The sequence below is a fragment of the Delphinapterus leucas genome, chromosome 1, assembly GCF_059928025.1.
Source record: "Delphinapterus leucas isolate spDelLeu-1000000601 "Yukka" chromosome 1, BTC_Dleu_Yukka2, whole genome shotgun sequence".
Classification (NCBI taxonomy): Eukaryota; Metazoa; Chordata; class Mammalia; order Artiodactyla; family Monodontidae; genus Delphinapterus; species Delphinapterus leucas.
The window spans coordinates 173,843,182-173,862,717 of record NC_143129.1 but is presented as its reverse complement, the minus strand read 5'-3'; the positions used below and the strand labels follow the sequence as shown (position 1 = coordinate 173,862,717).

Below are 19,536 nucleotides of genomic sequence, written 5' to 3'. Positions count from 1 at the left end.
CCCAGTCCCAAATCTCCATGGCAACCCTAGACACAATCCTGATCTGAAGAAGGATCTGGAACAGGGAGCACAAACATCACTGAAGAGACCAGAGGAGCTGGCGTACTTGCCTCCCTTGCTCTCTATATCCTGCCAATCCCTCCACTGGCCTAACCAGGCCCCTATACCCCAGTCTCCCCAAAGACCCCAAACTGAAGATTCTGCAGGTCTTCCCCATCGCTGGGCACAGGAGGGCCTGGATGGAAGCCTGTCCTCTGCAGCTGCCCCAAAGGCTGCTCCTGCTGGGGGCAAATGCCCTTACTGCATCTGCTCTGCACACAGGTGAGTACAAGGTGGCTTGGCTGGGGCAGGCAGGAGATTCAGGTCCCACCACCCTTTGAGATTGTGTTTCCTCAATCAGCACTCACCCTGATGAGCTGGGATCCCTTGAGTTGGGGGACACTGGGAAACCCTGTGCCTGGTCTTGGCTGGCACCCTCAAGTCCACCCCCACCCCTCTGGGTGGCTGGAGCTCCAAGTCACCCAGAAGCAGGTGTCTGGGGGCCGGTGGGGCAGTCTGGCACCGGGAAACACTGTGGGCTTTGGAGTCAGACGGCCCTGCATTCACACACACACCCTTGACATTACTGTTTCCACTGTCTAAGACTTGGTTTCTTCAGCAGTAAGATGGAAAGAATAATAGGCCCTTGCCCCTTAAGGCAGAGGTCCCCAACCCCCAGGGCCAGTCCGAGGCCTGCTAGGAACCGGGCCTCAAAGCAGGAGGTGAGTGGTGGGCAAGAGAGCGAAGCTTCATCTGCCGCTCCCCGTCGCTCCCCGTCGCTCCCCGAAGTTCCCCGTCACTCCCGGTTGCTCCCCGACGTTCCCCGTCACTCCCCGTTGTTCCCCGTCGCTCCCCGTTGCTCGCATTACCATCTGAACCATCCCCACCCCCCGACCTCCGTCTGTGGAAAAATTGTTTTCCACAAAACCAGTCCCTGGTGCCAAAAAGGTTGGGGACCGCTGCCTTAAGGGACTATTATTATTGTGCATATAAGGTGAGATAAACCATGCAAGACACATATACAGTGCCCAGCTCATAGAAGGTGCTCGTTCACCCACTCTCTGAACCTCCGCCTGTCCCGTGTGCCTCCAGGGCAGGTTCTGGCTTTAGTAGGTCTGCACAGATATGAGAAGATGCTCCCACATCCTGAGCCCTAATGGAGAATTTCTCCCCCGAAGACCCACATCCCGGCTTGTCCTCAAGCACCACTGGTGCCCCTACCATGCACCAGAAAAGCCACGTCCTGTTCTCCTTCTATCCTTACAAAAATCAGATGGTTTGAGTACTTACACGTTATCTCATTAATCCTCACAACAACCCTGTACCAGTGAGGATGTTTTGGGTTGTAAGTAACAGTTACCAGACTAAACAGAGCTTAAACCATAGGACAGGGCTTCCCTGGTGGCGCAGTGGTTGAGAGTCCGCCTGCCGATGCAGGGGACACGGGTTCGTGCCCCGGTCCGGGAAGATCCCACATGCCGCGGAGCAGCTGGGCCCGTGAGCCATGGCCGCTGAGCCTGCGCGTCCGGAGCCTGTGCTCCGCGGCGGGAGAGGCCACAGCAGTGAGAGGCCCGCGTACTGCAAAAAAAAAACAACAACAAAAAAAACAAACCATAAGGACATTTATTATTTCACTTAAGAAGAGAGGCCATAGATGAGTCCAGAAATGGTTAATTCAGCAGCTCAACCATGTCAGGGCTCCTCCATAATTCTCATGACCTCATCCTTGCAAGATATCTGCTGCAGCTCTGGGCATCACATCCTCAGTCAATAGCTTTCAAAAGCAGGAAGAAAAAGGGGCTCCTCATCACACAGCTCTCCCTCCTTTTTTTTTTTTTAAAAAAATCAGGGAAGAAAACCTTTCCCAGGAATGCTCAGCAAACCTCTCCTTAAATCTCATTGGCCAGAATCAGTTCACAGGCCAATCCCCAAACCTGGCAAATGGAATTAGGATTACAAGGCTTGGTTTAGGCCAAAGACCAGGGGGGCTCTCTGATAATTGAGGAGAATTAAGTTTCTCTTAGCAAGGAGAAACGGAATGCCTGTTGGCTGGGCAGGTGCCCAACCGTGTCTCCCCCATCCTTTTATTTTTTGGCTGCACTGCGAGGGTTGTGGGATCTTAGTTTCCCGAACAGGAATTGAACCTGGGCCCTCCACAGCGAGAGTGCGGAGTCCTAACCACCGGAGGGAAGGCCAGGAAATTCCCTCCCCCATCCTTGAATAACACTTCCGTAATGCTCATTAAATGCCAGGCACCACCCTAAGCACTGAACCCATACACGTCCACAATCCTTTAGTTTCCACTACAAAATATGAAAAGCTCTGACAACCAAAATTTGTTCTTAGCTAACTAACTGGCAACACCTGACCTGAACTGACAGGAGGCTGTTTACAGTCTGTATTTGTCCTACTTAGGGTAAATGTTCTGTGCAATTGCTCTAGAAAATGTGTTTGATCGTGGAGGGCTGTGGCAGACTCCATTTGGGGCTGCAACGTATTGTATATCTTTCTAAAATCTGAAAAATTCTGAAACACATCCTAGGGTTTTTGAATACGAGATTGAGGACTTGAATTACATTTTTTAATCCTCACAAAAATTCTGACGTTGCTCAATCATCCCCATTTTCCCGACAAGAAGACTGAGGCTCAGAGAGGCTGAGTGACTCACTCGGGGGTCACACAACGGGCAGAAGGCAGGGCCAGGCTTGGAACGGGACCGCGTGGTTCCAGGGTCGGTGCTTTTCCCCGCAGCCTACCTGGTGGACCTGTGCGGCCGGACGTGGCAGGCGGACGGGCTGCTGCTACGCTCGCACTCCGCGTCGCGCCGCTTCTACTTCATGGCCCCGGACACCGACAGCAGGCTCTGGATGCGGGAGGCGACCCCCGGCGACAGGATCCGCTTCCAGTTCCGCTTCTTCCTGGTCTACAGCCTGACCCCGGCGGCGCCCAACACCTCCTCCCCGGCGCCGGCGCCGGAGGACCCCTGCGCACCCGGGTCCTACCTGCAGTTCTACGAGGGCCCACCGGGGGCGCCATGCCCCTTGGGGGCCCGGTTCTACGGCCTGACCATCACTGGGCCGGTGGCGTCCTCCGGGGACTTCCTGGGCCTGCGCCTGGTCACCGGAGGCCGCCAGCCCCGCGTGGACTTCGTAGGCGAAGTCTCCTCTTTCCGATTGGGTGGGTGCGGGCTGGTCCTGAGAGAGGGCGGGGGCTGGGGCCTGGCGGCAGGGTCAGGGGCTTCAGGAAGGGGCGGTCCAGACCCAAAGAGCCAACCCCATAAACCTGACTTCCATGGATGCGCGGACCAGCCCCTCACCTGTTCACACACAACTCCCACTCCCACACGATTCCCACACACTCACACACCTCACACTCCAGCACCCACCCCACTCACACACACTGTACCTGTGCACAACTCACACCTCGTACACACCTGGCACACCCACCTGCACCACACACACTGAAACACCCAACCCACAGGCCTGGCATACTGTACACTCTCTCCCACACACAGTTCACATCATGCACACCTCATTGTACACAGTACCACTTTGCACACTGCCATGCAACTCACACACTCTCACGTTCGCACACTGGCTTCTCTGTCCTGGGTCCACCCAACTGCAGAGGGGTCGAGAGTTGGGACTCTGGTGGCTGTAAGTGACAGAAACCCACTTAGGCAAGGAAAGGGAACTGATAATAATAATCCCTCGTTGAGCACTGCCTGTGGCCCTTCTTATGCCAGATCCCATCTGTTCTCACAGCAGCTCTGCTGGGCCAGTGCTCATACCCTCGTATTTATTGATGGGAAACAGGCTTGGAGAGGTTGAGTGAAGCGCCACAGGACTCCCAGCTCAGAGGTGGAGGAGCTGGGCTTTAACTGCTAGAGTTTGTCCTCTGCTCCAATTGAGTCAAGGCTTTAGTCCCAGCAGGTTTCCCCAGGACTGAAGACACTCACTGATGTTTCAGCAGAGGAGCTGCCAAAGCCCAGAAGTTTCCAAAACCTCGGAGAAGCATCATCGCCCTCGCTGGCAAAATATCCAGACTGGAGAATTAAACATGGGGTTGGGGCTTCCCTGGTGGCGCAGTGGTTGAGAGTCCGCGTGCCGATGCAGGGGACGCGGGTTCGTGCCCCGGTCCGGGAAGATCCCACGTGCCGCGGAGCGGCTGGGCCCCTGAGCCATGGCTGCTGAGCCTGCGCGTCCGGAGCCTGTGCTCCGCAGCGGGAGGGGCCACGGCGGTGGGAGGCCCGCGTACCGCAAAGAAACAAAACAAAACAAAACAAACATGGGGTTGTGAGCACTTCAAGGCAAGAACAGGGGGGCCTCTGAGAGCCAGCACAGGTTCACCAGGAGCTGGACCTCGACACGCCAGGCCCCGGACAGCCCTTCAACCTGAGCTGGTCAGAGAGCACCCCCTGCTGTCTCTTGTGTGCCTTTGGGGCCATGACTGATGGTGCCTGGGTTCCCCTTTCTGGCTCCTGTGGGCTGTAGCGTGCCAAGGGTCCTATTATATTGTTTTGCAAGCAGATCTCTCAGGCTAATTGGAAATCAACCCCTCCCTCCCTCCTTTCCTCCCTCCCTCCCTTTCTCACCTTCCGTGAGGTACCGGCCAAGCATGTTGCGGCTGCTTTGTGGTTAGCAGGGTTGGACTCGAAAGCAGGCGGCAGTGGCGAAGCCCTGTCACAACTCTGGCTTCCTCGGATCACTTTTCACCACTTTTTACTTGGATTACTGTTTGTGTTTTCTCTCTCATAGATATTCACTCTTACCCCTGCACGTCTTTTATAAATCAGAGCATTCACTCCCATTTGCACATGAAAAAACCCCAAGTCAAGTTGGCTTTAAGCCAAAGGAGAATTTGGGGGGCTCCTATAACTGGGATATTAAGGCGTTCGTTCAGGTATAGCTGGACTCAGGAGATCAAGGAATGCCACCTGGGCTCTATCTCTTTGTTCTCTCCCTTTGCATTGCACTGGGTCTGTTTGGCTTCCATCTCAGGCAGCTCCAGTTCCTCTTTCTACTTGGCAGCAAGGTGACCCTGCAGCTCCAAGCCCACAGTCCCCCTTGTAACTCTCACCTCAGTGAAATAAAGAGCGAGGATCTTTTCTCTCTCTCTCACTTTTTTTTTTTTTTTGGCTGCGCCGAGTGCCTTGCAGGATCTCAGTTCCTGACCAGGGATTGAACCTGGGCCCCCAGCAGTGAAAGAGCTGAGTCCTAACCAACGGACTGCCAGGGAACCGCGAAGATCTTTTCTTATGGTTCTAGCAAAAGTCCTCGGGGCCAAATTTGATTAGTCACATGGGCCATGTGTCCGTTCCCGGGGCCAGGAATGGAATGCTCTGATCCCCATGTCCACCTCTGAGCCATGGTATTGGTCAGTCCCTCCTGAACCAGCTTTTCTCCACAGAATGGGGTGCTGGGTAAGCCAAACCTGTCTGCCACACCCTGTGCACCAAGTCATACCCTTCTCTCGCCTGTGTGCCTATTCATTCATTTAACAAAGATTGAGTACCTGCCCTTGTGCCAGGTGCTGTTCTAGGCTCCAGGGATACATGCAGCAGTGAATGAAAGAGAAGTCCCTGCCCCATTTGAGCTGACTTTCTAGTGGGGGAGGCAGACCATAAACAAAGAACCGATCAAATCCATAATCTGCAGAGGTGGTAAGTGCTGCAGAGGAACCCAAATCCGGATAAAGGGGCGGTGGGGGAGGGATGGTGTGCCGTTCTCACGTGGAGGTGAGGGCAGGCCTTCCAACACGATGACATTTGAGTGGAGACCTGAGGGGAGCAAGCCATGCAGTTACGGGCAGGGCTGATGGCAGGTGCAGTGCCACGAGCCGGAATGAGTTTGGAATGTTCAGGTTGCTGGGCTACCATAGGCTGTGTGCACGCACGCGTGCACACACATACAGACACTGGGTGCCACAGTGCTCATGAGCATGGGGCTGAATTCCTATCCTGCTGCTTAGATACAAGCTGTGTGGCCTTGGTCTAGTGACCTAACCTCCCTGTGCCTCGGTCTTCTCATCTCTAAAATGGGATTGATAATAGTATTGACCCTACGGGGTTAATGTAAGAACTTAATGAGCTGGGATGTGAACCACGCCTGGCTTGCAATAGGAGCTCAATAAATGTTAGCTGCCGTCATCATCCCCATCCCCATCATCATCTTTACGATCATACACCTGTCTCATCCGTACCCTCATCTGCACGCACATGGAGACAGCCTCTCCTGCTCACACCTCCCGCATACCCTCCCCATAGGGCCAAACATCCTGCGGTGCTCAGCGTCCTCGTCGTGCCTCCCCTCTCAACCCCAGGATGCTGTTGTGCCTACTTCCAATGTCAGAACCGCAGGTGCATCCCCCCGAGGCTGGTGTGCGATCCCTGGGCACGGACAACTGTGGCGACGGCAGTGACCAGGCTTCTTGGGCAGCGGCTAACTGCAGAAGTCAGTGACAGGTGTGGCTTGGGTCCTGCTGAGCAGCTGGGTTAGAAGCTGGAGGCCGGAGGCACGGGTGCGGCAGGAGAGGATGAGGTGAAGCACAGTAGTGGGGAATCCATTCAGACCAGACTGCCTGAGGACCAGAGGATGTTAGAGCTCAAATGGTGATCGAATCCAGCTGCTTCCAAATGTCGTTTCAGTGGTGGAAGCTTTTCCTACACAGAGCCTTGCAGAGGCCCTAGACATCACAAGGAGAGATGCTCTACTTAACTGGACGTGGGAGGCCTGGGCCGCGGCTGACTGATGTCCCACTGAGAGACTTGAGTTTGACCTTCAAGACTTTGAAAACCATTGATCCAGCCTGACTCCCACATTTTATAGATGGGGAAACTGAGGCCTAGGGAGGAGAAATGACTTGCCCAAGGTCATAGAGTCACTGAGTGACATAACCAGGAATGACCTCTGTGGATGGACAGAGGGGACCAGACTAGGTCACCCCTGATTATCCTTCTTAGGAATCTGGACATGCCCCACTCCCAGTCAGGGTTGCCATGTCCTGTTGAACGGGTCGTTCGTTGCAAAAATGCACCTGGCTGAGGGGTAAAACCCAGCTTCCCGGGAGCCCATACACTTCCCTCCCCAGGCACTCCTCAGGGTCCTCCCTGACACTATGCTCTGTGCCCAGAGGCCCGGGCCCTATGTCCTCTCCTCCAGCTGCCACACCCGTTCCCCCCTCGTTCTCCTTTATACCGTATCGCCAGCTGGACTCGTCTTCGAACACTAGTTATATAACCACCTCCCCACCTGACATCTCCACGTGGCTGTGCAGGCGGGTCTCACACTTAACTTGCCCCAAACTGAACTCATGATCCACAGCCGGCCCTGCGTCCTGCTTCTCACCCGTGTCCCCTTCTCACTCAGTGGCAGCTTTGAATTCCGGTTGTTCAGGCCCAAACGGTTGAGTGGCCCTTTACTCCCTTTTCCCTCTCAGCCCATAACGAAGCCATCAGTGTTGTCGGAATTAATCTGATGTTTTCCTCATGATAAGACTGCAGTCGTGGGTTATGAGGAGGAAGATCCCAGAGGTCAAGTGCACACCAGGCCAGATCAACGCGATCACTGCCCAACACGGTCCACGGATGTTGATGTTGGCCTTGGTCACCGGGTTGAGGCTGTGTTTGTCGGCTTCTCCGCTGTTACTCTGTCTCCTCTCCCCACACTGTCCTCTTTGGGAGGAAGTCATCACGCGCAGCCCACAGACTAGCAGGGAGTTAAGCTCTCCTGCCAGGGGAGCATTTTATTCTTTTCTTTTGGCCGCACCCCTCGGCTTGCGGGATCTTAGTTCCCGGACCAGGGATTGAACCTGGGCCCCTAGCAGTGGAAACGTGGAGTCCTAACCGCTGGACTGCCAGGGAATTCCCCAGAGGAGCCTTTTAAAACACTAAGTTAGATCGCGTCACTCCCGTGCGCAGGACCCTCCTCACTCCTCACTCAGCCCACACAAGCCTCCCAGGGGCCCCCAGGCCCTGAGTGACCTGGCCCGTCACCTCCCACCTGCTCGCTTGCTCCAACAGCTCCTCCACTCCGGCCCCTGGCAGCTCCTTCCACGCTCCAGTCTTGTCCTGCCTCTGGTCTCTCACTAGCTCTTTCCTCTACCTGGAAGGCTTTTCCCAGAGGTTCACATGCTCATTCCTTTGCCTTCTGCAGGTCTTGGCTTAACCCTCACCCTCTCCATGAGCTCTTTCCTTACCCCTTTGTTTAAAAATAGCAACCCTGGGATTTCCCTGGGCGGTCCAGTGGTTAGGACTCTGCGCTTCCACTGCAGGGGCCACGGGTTCCCTGGTCGGGGAACTAAGATCCCACAAGCTGTGCGGCCAAAAAAAAAAAAAAAAAAACACGAAAAGCAGCCCTGTGTCCATTGAAAGCAAAACAGGTAAACAAGACGTGGTATGTCCACACAATGAAATATCGTTCAGCCCTACAAAGGAAGGAAATGCCGACACATGCTACAACATGGATGAACCTTGAGGACATTACGCTGACTGCAGTAAACCAGTCATAAAAGGATAAATACTATGTGATTCTACCTAGATGAGACATCCAGAGAACTCAAAGAGACAGAAAGCAGAATGATGGTTGCCAGGGGCTGTGGAGGGGAAATGGGGAGTTATTCACAATGGGTACAGAGTTTCAGTTTTATGAGAGGAAAACAGTCCTGAGAATGGATGGTGTTGATGGTTGCTCAACAATATGGATGGACTTAATACTAAGGAACTGTACTTAAAAACGGTTAAAATGGTACATTTTGTTTTGTAGAGTTTACCGCAATTAAAAGAAAAGTAGCAACCTTGCCCCTCGCCACGCGCCCTGTCCCTCCTTCCTGCTTGATTTCCCCTCGTAGCTCCTGTCTCCATTTGACACATGGTGGAATTTGTGTTTTGTGTTGCCTCGCACTAAAACGCCAGCTCCATGGGGGCCTTTTTGTCTGTTTTGCTGTCATATCCCCCAGTCCCTAGAGCAATGCCTGGGGTACAGTAGCAGGTGATTGAAAAATACTCATCAAATGAGTGGAAGAATGAACCTCTCTATGTCTCCGTTTCCTTATCCGTAAACTGGGGATGATAAACCTAACCTCTCAGATTTGTCATGAACTTTAAGTGAAACCCTGTGGGTGAAGGGCCCAGCACAGAGCATGGTTCTTGGTGCAGAGAAAATGCTCAATACAGCATTACTCCTTGAGAAGTAGCTCCATTCATCCACCCCCAGCCCCTGGAGCTAGACTGTGAATTCAAGTCCACCCCTGTCACTTCCAGCTGTGTGATCTGGGCAAGTGACTTAACCTCTCTGTGCCTCACTTCTCTTATCTGTGAAATAAAAATACTAACACTAAGAGGTTTGGGGAGGATTAAACGAGACGTAATCATAGCCTGCAAGGGGCAGATCTCAGTGTGTTAGAGCTGTTATTTGCCACTGCCGGTCCCTCTCCAGTGCCCAGCCAGGAAGGGAGTACGGATGATGGTACCTCCGGGCCCCTGACTCTTCCCCCAGCTCTCGGGTCTGTGGGCCCCCTGGGGATTGCAGCTGAGAGGAGCCCCCCAGCACGCCGGGACCCTGCACGACAGGATGCCGCTCCGGAAGGTAGATGGCTCTTGGTTGTCACCTGCTGCTGCTCCTTCCGCCGAGACCACACTTGTCCCTCTCCAGTGATGGGTGGGGGCAGCTGGCCCAGGCTGAGGCCTGAGTGCTCTTTCTTTCTACAGGCCTCCAGCCATGGGGGTGGCTGGCCTCCTCGTGGGCCTCCTCTGGAGCTGCTGCTCCTCCAGCCGGCTGGCTTGGGGGGCTGGTGGTGTGCACCATGTTACACACGTCCTGGCCAGGTGGCCCCTGGGGGCCTGCGGCTGAGTAAGCCAGGTCAGGGGGGTCATCCTTAGAGAGGCTGTGGGCATCAGAGGAAGGAGAGTGGGCTCTGGGGTCAGACAGTCCCCGAGTTCTGCCCCCACCCCCCACAGGGCTGTCTAACCTTGGGCAGATCATATAACCCTCCGAGACTCAGTCTGCCCCTCTGGAAAATGGGATGATTCCTGCCTCACAGGGTCATGGTGAAGGCCACAGGAGGCAGCTGACCCTGCAACCTGCATGGTGACTGGCACTCGGCTGGATCAGTGAAGGGCAGGGAGTAGGGGCCTCGCTCCCCTGAAGCTGCCTTGCTTCACGCCCGGACCTCACTTGCCCTGCTTTGCCCCATCCTGGCCCACCCTCAGGTACCACGGGTCCAGTCGTAGTCAAAGACACAGGAGACAGCCCTGGCGGGGATAGCACCGTTTATTAAGAAAGATCAAGATAAAGACCACAGGAGGGTCCCTTCTAGGACACAGAGGCCAGGCGTCCCGGACCCACCTCTGGGGGTTGCTGGTGGGGAAGGCGCTTGCCCCCAGTTGGGCCCTGGGGCTCCCACAGATGGGGCAGGGCTGTCACGCCCCCTTCCTGTCCCTCCCAGTCATGAGTCCCGGCTCCCCTACCCAAGGCATTAACTCTTTCCGACCACCAATGCTCTCCTCCCCCCATGTGCCCTGGGCCTTCACTTCCAGATCAGTGGGGGGACGTGGCCTGGTGCAGGCAGGGAGACACTCTCAGTGCTGGGCTCTGCCTGTAGCAGCTCCTGGTAAGAGTTGAGGTGGGCTTTCCCTTGCAGCCCCTCAGGGCGGGGGCCCTGGGCTAGGTGTGGGGTGGGAGGGATGCAGGCCAGGAGGGCTTGGTGGGAGGGGGGAGGCTGCCAGGGGCCGGTGGCCTGGCTGGCTAGGTGGAGGTGGAGGGGCGCTGGGACATGGGCTGGCAGGGCTGGGGGCTGCCTGCCCAGGGGTGAGCTGCCTTTTGCACCACAGTTAGCAATAAAGAGCTTTCCCAACCCAGAGGAGGGTGGCGAAGGCCACTGCGATGCCCTCTGCTCCAGGTAGCTGGTGAGGCTCCGGGTAGCTGGTGAGGCTCCAGGCTGGAAGCCGAGTTTGGCTCCTGTAGAAATGAGGGCTGCCCAAGGGCTGAAGAAACGGGCAGCCCAGCACTACCTCGGGGGGCTCTGTTGGTGGGGGCAGTTCTGAGCCTGCTCAGCCACCGTGGCCGACCCCAAGTCCTGGTGACCCTTTGAGGCATCTGCTCCCATGCAACCCGCCCTGCCCAGCAGCCTGTGGCTTTGCCCAGGTGTGTCTGTGTGGGGTGGCGTGCCCACCCTCCAGTCCAGCCCAGGGCAGTAGCAGCAAAGCGTGGCATCGCCTCCGTTTCTTACAAAATATTCATAATAATAATATTAATAATAATATAGTCGACGCTGCGGGGCTGGGGCGCTGCCCGGGAGTCCGTGTGGGGCAGGCAGTGCCTACGAGGGGCAGGGGCGCGTGTTGGCCCCCGCCTGGGCGCGGTGCTGCAGGTCCAGTGGCTGTGGAGGCGGGGTGCCAGGCCGGGCAGAGTGCAGCACCAGGTTCTTGATACAGCCCGTGATGCCCGAGGAGAACCTGCCCCCGGTCAGCACCGCCGCGTCGGGGGCTCCACCTGCGGGGAAGGGAGAGGGCGGGGCCTGTCAGCTCCAGGAGGTTGGGGGAGGAAGGCCCCGTGCTCTACCTCTGCCGGAGCCCCTGGCCCTCCCCGACCTGGAGGAGCGGCCCCAGGCCTGCACGAGGCCCGAGCTCAAGACTTACCGACGTAGATGCTGCCCTTGGTGTTGACTGCCACGTTAGGGCCTGGGGACTGGCCGCTGACCAGCTCCTCTCCGTCCACCTGGATGGAGCCTCTCCGGCCCTCTCTGCAGTGGAACGGGGTCAGGCCCCTCACCACCGATCCCCCGTCCTTCTCAACCCAGTGAGAGCCCCTCCCTTTGCTACAGAGACCAGTCAGAGCAGCATGACCCCGCTCCCTGAGTTCTTTCTTGCCCCCTCCCTCCGCTGGATGAGAGATCTGGTCCCACAGGCTTCATCCATCCCCTAGGGTGCTTGTGCGCCCACCCCATGGAGTTCTGTCCTGCCCTGGAAGTCTGTGCTCCGGCTGGTGGGCTCTCCCCTGACCCTGGCTTCAAGTTCTGTCTCCCCAGAGCTCAATGCCTGCCTCCCTGCGCATGATGGGGGGCGTCCTGTCCCAGTGCAGGACTCTGGGCCCTTCGCCCTAGTGCCCGGGGGGCTCCCTTACCGCAGTGCCATCACCCGATGCCACTCGCCATCGTTGATGGGGTCCTCAGAGACAAGGCGGGCCTCCCCACTGCCCAGCTGGTAGCTGCAGTCACACAGACCCAAGAGGGTGTGAGCAGGGGGCAGGACTGGAGGGGGTGTGGGACGGTGGTGGTGGTGTGCAGCTGGGGCACTGGGCACTGCAGCTTCTTGCTGGGGGGGGCCATGGGGCTGACCGGAGGGGAAGCCACTGAAGGGTAAGGGGGCTGAGGGAAGGGAGAGGAAGGGTCGGGTGCCAGGACCCACCTGAAGACAAGGTGCCCATCCTGAAGCCCAAGACTGATGAAGTCCTTGCCTCGGCCGGACTCTCCCACCTCCTGCCAGAGAAGCACAGGGTTCCTGGGGGCTACCGACAGCTGTGGCCTCCTCCTTCCTCTCTCCCACTCCTGTGGCCACCAGGGGGCTGGGAACCCTGAGATCCTGGGCGGGACGTCCACACTTACCACGCCCTGCCAGAGCAGGAGGCCGCTGGCCGTGCTGGTCTGAACCTCCAGCTCGATGGTCTCGGGCACCTCAGGGTGACTGTGGTGCGGGGTAAGTGGGTGAGAGGGCAGAAGCCCCAGATTCCCGTCCCCCACCCTGGGCCCACAGACTCTCTTCTCACCTCCTGGAGAAGATGCGGCCAGGGAGGGCGAGGAAGCCGTCATCGTAGAAGTAGGCTCCGTACTGCCCGGGGGCATCTGTCGGGGGAGTGGGGGCGATGGTGGGACACCTGCTCACCCGCATGGAGTATCCATCCCGCATCGGTGCCCTTGACCCCCACCTCCACCCCGACCTGTACTACTGCAGGGCTCTGAACCTGCAGTCCCTGGAGACCCAAGGGGGCTGGGGGCAGAATTCAGAGGCCTGTGAACTTGGCTTGGAAAACATTACAGTTCTAGCCTTGCTCTCTTCTCCCTGAAGGTTAGCAGTTCCTTTAGTTACACAGGTAGGCAACACACTGAGGAGGAGCAGGGCCTGTGACTCAGTCACCAGTGGAAGATTTCCTTATTGCATTACAGTTGCTGCAAATATTTCAAAACATTGTTTACGCTTATTGCAATTGTGGTCGCTGTTGGGACTGACGACCCTAACCCTAACCCTAACCGTAACGCTAGATCTTGTATTTAATGCGTTAATAAAGATGCAAAAAACTTCAAATATTTTGATAACCTTCTTTCAGAACAATTGATTCCCTTTGAAATCCTATGTATTTCATTCTATGCAGTCAGTAGGGTCCAGGTAGGGTGATCAACCATCTCTATTTGCCGGGTCCTGTCCTGGTTTTAGCTCTGAAAGTCCCACATCCCCAGAAGCTCCTCAGTCCTGAGCAAACTGGGGCAGCTGGTCATCTAGGTCAGTGGCACATAAACGGTTCTGAACCTTTGTAATCCCTCCATCTTACAGACGGGAAGACAGGTTCAGGGATGAGTGACTTGCCTAGGAAGTGGGAAGCCTGGATGGCAACCCAGACCTTTCGGCTGCATCGTCCACACTGTGTGTGTGGCTATAACATCCCCAACCCTACCTGCTCAAAGCCATCCCACGCCAGTGCTGGCCCCTGGGGCCTGGCAGCTACCAGGGTAGGCGACACTTCGCCACCCTCCACCAACTGATGACGTTCGCAGCTAACAGTTACCAAGCACCTATTTGCCGGTCACCATGCAGGAAGTTTCACATCCAGCTACAAACATAACTTTTTTTTTTTTTTTTTTTTTCAAACATAACTTTTAACTGGATCCTTGTAACCACCCTATGTCTTTGCTATAATATTAACAAAAGCTAACATTCTGTGCCCACTCTGGACCAGACATTGCTCTAAGCATTTAAAATACATTAAAGGATTTTACTCTCACACAAAATTTTATCCAAAACCTTGTGGAAGGATGTTACTTCTTTCTATTTTATACGTGAGGAAACTGAGGCACAGAGAGGTTAAGTGAGTCACCCAAGTCACACAGCTAGTAAGTGGTAGAGCTAGGATTTGAACCCAGGCTCTTATCCACTATGCCACTACCTCTCCTATTATATTAGCGATAAATAAGATATGTATCTATAATGCAGTTAGCACAGGGCCTGTAAATGTTCGATAAGTATTCATTTTTACAAATCATTATCATTGCTTTTAAACAGATTGTGGAATCCTTGAGAATAAGGGTCCTGCCTTACGCATCTTATATTTACTGCTCCCAGGGCAAGGATGGGCACACATGCATGTCTGTTGCTGGAATGCACGAATACAGAGGAGGGTACAGAAGTGAAAGTGGTTCAAAGGCCTGCCCAAAGTCACTAGGCAGTGAGCATAGGGCAGGACCCAGCTCTGTGCGGCTGTGCTCTTCTTATTCTGTCTCTCTGTGCCCAGGGAGCCTCTCACCTGGGCTTGTTTTATTCAGAGACCAAGATGGAGGGGTGGGGCCATTGGAAGAGGGGCTGAGAGACCCAAAGCCTGGGAGGGACAAGCCTGCTCAGCTCCTCTGGCTGGTCACGGCAAGTACGTACCGTTGCCCCCACTGCCTTCAAGATGCCAGTCGGACTCCGCTATGCCATGTGCAGAGCCTGTGGGGAGACGCAGGGTCCAGTCGGTGGGCTGTGTCAGGCCCCAGCGCCCCAAGGGGGAGGTGGAGAGAAGCTGGGGCAGTTACCTTGTTGGCAGCGAGGGCCAGAGAAGCCAGGGGGACAGAGGCAGCGGGTGCCCTGGCAGGTACCCCCATGCAGACAGGGCTCACGGAGCTGGCAGGGGTTCTCCTCGTGCTCACAGAGGTCTCCTGTGGGCCAGGGAAGAGGCGAGTGGGCATGGGCTGGAGCGGCCACTGACCACCCCCCATCCCTCCCTCCCAGTGCCTGGCCGGGCTCCCTCGCCTTTGAAACCGTCTCGACACAGGCACTGGAACTCGTATTCGCCGGCAGGCATGCACGTGGCGCCATTGCGGCAAGGCTGGCGCTCACACGGGGAGCTGTCGTAGCACTGCCCGACGCCCCGGCTGCCCAGGAAGCTGTAGGTGAGGTCCAGCCGCTTTCCATTCACTGACACCTGTGGGCATAGGGACACCAAGGGACTTGAAGAAGGCAGGAGGCTGAAGCATGGGTGTACCAGCAGAGAGAAGACCGCAGCAGAGGGTAGCTGGAAACCCAGGCTGGAACTTGAGCAGTAACGTGGGTTTCTAGGGTCGGGGGGGAGGACCAAAGTCGAGGGTCTACTGTGTGCCAGGAGCATCCATCAGTGTAGTCCCTCCTCACTACAACCTTCAAAGCAGGTGTAATTATCCCCATTTTACAGAGGAGGAAACTGAGGCTCTCTTGATCCCAAGCGCCTTGGGCTGGCTGCAGGCGGAGGGAAATCACCCTGCCCTCCCCGCTTGCCGTCTGGAAGTCGCTCACCTCGCCCACGCAGCCGCGGAAGTGAGCGCTCGTGTTGGTGGCCAGGGGCAGCTGCAAGGACGGCTCCACACCACCCAGGTAGAGCAGGGTGTGCAGGTTGAGGCCCTGGCTCTTGCCGGGTGAGGAGCGCAGCACAGGGCGCCCGCCGTTCACCCGCAGGCTGCCGTCCTTGTTGAGACGCTCTGCGGACATGTGATGCCAGTGGCCCAGGGCCAGGGGCTCGGAGCTCCGCAGAACGGCCAGCCCTGGGGAGGACGCCGGCAGGGTTGGCACATGGATGGCCCTCTGCCCTGTCCCACCCCCTACAGGAACTTGAGCAGACAGGGAACCTCCTTCAGCCTCCCAATGTCCCAGAGGAACCCGAGAGGTCCAGAGACTTGCTTCAGGTCACACGGAGAGAGGAACGCGAAGAACAGGGGACTCTGGTTGGTCTGACTTCAGAATTTATTCCTCCCGCCTCCTGGGGGTGTGGAGGGCCAAGGGGGCCACGGAGCTTGGTGCCTACAGCTCAACTGCATTTGGTGTCAGTGCTCACCTGACCCCAACTCGTAGCGGAACTCCAGGTGGCCGCCAACCATCGCCAGGGACACGAAATCCTCCACAGGCCCGCTCTTTCCCCCGCTGAACAGCAGGACCCCGTCAGGTGCCAGTGGCTTAAACTCAAGGTCCAGGCGTAGCTCGTGGTGCGTGTTGGTGAGAGCGGGCAGCGCCAGGTAGGAGCCCGCGCCCGACAGGGAAGGGGTGGTCACAGTCACACCTGCAGCAGCCACAGCTCAGCCAGGGCAGTGGGGATGCCAGAGTCCTGGGAGGGCTCCAACTATGCAGCCTTCCTCTGGGACCCCTGCCCACCCCACTCTCCAGTCCTAGAGGCTCGGGATCAGCTGGGCAATGGCTGCAACAGCCTAGAAGCACCCTGCCCCCAGCACTACAGACCAGGCTGGATCTCCAATTAGATGGGCTTCCCCTTTGGGGCCCTTGCGTACGGGATTCAGGCTGGGCATGAAGCTTGGCCAGGTGACTTTGAGGCCCTCTGGCTCTGGAATAATTTTATCATCCATAGGGCCCGTCATGGCCTCAGAATGCCCTGCCCAGCTTCCCCCGTCCTTACTGGGACCCCTGGGGGTCTCAGGCCCAGCTCCACTTACCTTCCTCACACCTCATCCCCGAGCGGCCCAGGTGGCAGCGGCAGGTGTAGCCTTGGCCGTCGGGCCGGTTCACACAGGTGGCGTCGGGCCCACAGGCCTCTGGGGGACACACAGGCCAATGAGGAGGGCACTGAGGTGGCCTGGGAGACGGTGGGGTCCTGATGCCAGAACTCTAACTACGGCCCCCCGGGGGCCTTGGCTACTTAGGGCCGGGACTCCTGGGAGGGCTGCATTGGGTGACCGGGGAGGGGGAATGGATTCGGGCAAGGGTGGGGCCAGAGGGGGCTGGGAAGGGGAGAGCAAGGGGGGGAGTGAACGAGTGACTCTTTTGTTCTTGAAAGACTGTACCTGGGTGGTGGGTAGTGGGGTGAGTGCCTTGGTAACAGATGGGAAGGTGGTAGGTACCAGGAAGCAGTGACGGGGGCTGGGGGGAGTGTCCGGGTACAGTGACGGGGGATGAGTGCTTGGGTAGCAGAGACGGGAGGCATGGAGGATATTAGGATGGCAGTGATGGAAGTCAGAATCCAGCAAGAGTGGTTAAGTACTCGGGAAAGATGGAGAGAGTGTGGTGAGCACGGTTAGCAGCTGGGGTGGATATGACGGGGCAGCAACGGGCAGAGGGAAGAGCCCGGAGTGGCAGTGATGGAGAGGGTGGGCTACACACCTGGGTGGCAGTGCAGGGCCTGCGAGTGCTCACAGCGGCTCCCGGTGAAGCCAGCCGGGCACACACACACATAGCTGCTGCTCTCCGAGTCCTGGCACTGGCCCCCGTTCTGCAAAGCAGCCCCCGGAAGTCAGACCGAGAACACTCTGGCCCTTCCCCACTCCCCACCAGGGCCGGCCATGGCTGAGGACAGCGGCCTGGGAGGCCGGGAGGAGTGTGCGGTGTGGGGTTACCTGGCAGGGCCGGTCCCGACAGGTGGGGCAGTGGGAGATGCCGTGCGCTGTAAGGTTGAGGTCGTGGAAGACGATCTCCTCACCCTGGATGCGCAGCTCCCGGACACAGCCTGGGGGGTGGGCAGGCAGGGTGAGCCAAGTCAGGGGTGCTGGGAGGCCTGCCCAGCTCCAACCCACACCCTGCAGTGCCCTCCCAGGTGCTTTGCCAGCCAGGTGAGGTCTGGCCAGGGCTGAAGGTGGGGAGGGGGTTCACCTATGAAGCCGCTGCTCAGCCCTGCCTTGGGGATGGCGCCATAGTCGGGGTAGCCACCCAGGTAGAGCTCCTCATTCAGGTCCAGACCCTGGAACTTGCCCTGGACAGGGGTAAGGCAGGAATGGCAGAGGCTGAGTGGAGGTGGGGAGGGGCTAGGGATAGAGGAACGGGGCTGGATCTCACCTGGGAGGTGCCGTTGACCGGGGCCAGGCTGCCCACGATCAGGGAGCCCTGGGTGAGGCTGCGCAGCAGGGTCACGGTGTGGAACTGGCCCAGTGCTAGTGGTGAGGGGTGACGGATGGTGGCCATGCCCGAGCCTGCATCAAACCTGCTCCACGGGGTGGGAGGGAGGGCCGGGGCAGGAGAGAGCAGATACGGGGTTTGTAGGAAGGGCTGGGCAGGGAGCCCAGGCTGGGCAAAGGGGTCGACGCCATTCCCTGTCATCCTGCTCCGGTTCCTGTCCCTGCCTTGTGCTCTTGCCCCATCACCACCCCCAGCTCACCCTATCCCTGCCCCTCCCCAGGGGTTCTTCTTCTCCTACACTCTTTCCCTGGGAGCTTATTCAGAGCAGCCCCCGGGGCTCCAAGTGCCCCTGGCTCTAGGCCCTACAGCCTAGCACCTGGCCTCACTGTTTGTCTGAGCACTCCTCCCTCTGAGATGACCTTGTCTCTTTCCTTTGTTTGTGGCTGGTCTTCCCCGACTAGAATATACATTCCCACAAGGGCCAGAACTTGATTTGTTTTGTTTGTATCAGTGCCTGGCACATAGTAGGTATTCAGCAAAAAACTGTTGAATGAATAAATGAATGAATGAATTCTGGCCTGCAGCGGTCCCACCCTGGAAGGACACACTCAGCACTGCTGAGTATTTCTGCCGCAACTGTGTGCAAGTCTGAGGCTGCTTCCTCCGCCACCCGGCTGGCGCACTGTGCTGGCCCTGGCAGCACGGGGGGTCACCGAGGGTAACGGCCACGTCTCCTCCTTCCTTCAGAACCTCCGTCGTACAACTCAGCCCAGGGTGGGAAAGTCCTGCAATCTAGTCCCCCAGCCCCACTTCCCCTGTAACCCGGGAGGGTGAGGGTCTCACCGGAACTCGGGCCTCCCGCCCACAAGGCCGAAGGAGATGAAGTCGGGCTGCCTGTTGGCCAGGTTGGCGGGGCTCCCTGGGATCCGCTTCTGCCCGTTGTACAGCAGCATCCCTGGGCGGGCATAGCTGTGTTAGGGCCTCCCGTCCAGCCACAGGCTCCCTGTCTGCCCAGCCCCGGAACGAATGGCCCAAGCTTGTGAGCCTTTCCCCTCGCTAACTGCTGTCCCTCCCTCCAGCACACCCCACACAGCCAGGGCATCTCACTCTCAGGATGGGGCCCTAAATAGAAGGGCCTTGCTGAGAGCTCCTAGAAAGAAGCTGAATTTGCTTCACTTACACTGTAGGGTCTACCTGAAGGAGGAGAGGGAGGCGGAGACTCACCCGAGTAGAGAAGGAGGCCTGGACAGTGAAAGTCAGAGACCCGTAAGAGGTGGGAGGAGACAGATGAGAAAGAGAGAGAGAGAGAGGAGGGAAGGGTGAGAGATGGGGAAAAGGAGGAAGGAGCAGAGACAGGAGTAGGGAGATGGGACAGAAGGACTGGGGGTTGCTGCACCAGTGGCAGAGGGACCGGGGGAGGCTTGGGTGCAAGTATCACAGAGGAG

At 57.4% G+C, this 19,536-nt stretch overlaps 2 protein-coding genes across 7 annotated transcripts in view; one reads left to right on the top strand and one right to left on the bottom strand.

Moving 5' to 3' along the window:
- The first annotated feature begins 232 nt into the window (after positions 1 to 232).
- Positions 233 to 10,038, top strand: LDLRAD2 (low density lipoprotein receptor class A domain containing 2). The gene is given in 6 exon segments (XM_089899494.1): positions 233 to 321; positions 2,791 to 3,216; positions 6,361 to 6,429; positions 6,432 to 6,491; positions 9,441 to 9,750; positions 9,752 to 10,038. Coding segments are annotated over 6 exon segments (1,083 nt in total). The 5' UTR covers positions 233 to 239; the 3' UTR covers positions 9,888 to 10,038.
- A 251-nt stretch (positions 10,039 to 10,289) lies between these two features.
- The window catches only part of HSPG2 (heparan sulfate proteoglycan 2), a 102,354-nt gene continuing 93,107 nt past the window's right edge, over positions 10,290 to 19,536 (bottom strand). For all 6 annotated transcript variants that reach the window (XM_089899486.1, XM_089899476.1, XM_089899468.1 and 3 more), the window contains 17 exons: positions 18,935 to 19,046; positions 18,032 to 18,176; positions 17,849 to 17,948; positions 17,596 to 17,705; positions 17,363 to 17,471; positions 16,699 to 16,797; positions 16,089 to 16,310; positions 15,554 to 15,798; positions 15,035 to 15,206; positions 14,818 to 14,940; positions 14,675 to 14,731; positions 12,801 to 12,876; positions 12,640 to 12,718; positions 12,443 to 12,513; positions 12,159 to 12,242; positions 11,675 to 11,778; positions 10,290 to 11,528 (listed from right to left, as the gene is read on the bottom strand). In XM_089899486.1, coding sequence (XP_089755612.1) covers positions 11,356 to 11,528; positions 11,675 to 11,778; positions 12,159 to 12,242; positions 12,443 to 12,513; positions 12,640 to 12,718; positions 12,801 to 12,876; positions 14,675 to 14,731; positions 14,818 to 14,940; positions 15,035 to 15,206; positions 15,554 to 15,798; positions 16,089 to 16,310; positions 16,699 to 16,797; positions 17,363 to 17,471; positions 17,596 to 17,705; positions 17,849 to 17,948; positions 18,032 to 18,176; positions 18,935 to 19,046 — 2,081 coding nt within the window. In that variant the 3' untranslated portion in view covers positions 10,290 to 11,355. The remainder of the gene's footprint in view (positions 11,529 to 11,674; positions 11,779 to 12,158; positions 12,243 to 12,442; positions 12,514 to 12,639; positions 12,719 to 12,800; positions 12,877 to 14,674; positions 14,732 to 14,817; positions 14,941 to 15,034; positions 15,207 to 15,553; positions 15,799 to 16,088; positions 16,311 to 16,698; positions 16,798 to 17,362; positions 17,472 to 17,595; positions 17,706 to 17,848; positions 17,949 to 18,031; positions 18,177 to 18,934; positions 19,047 to 19,536) is intronic.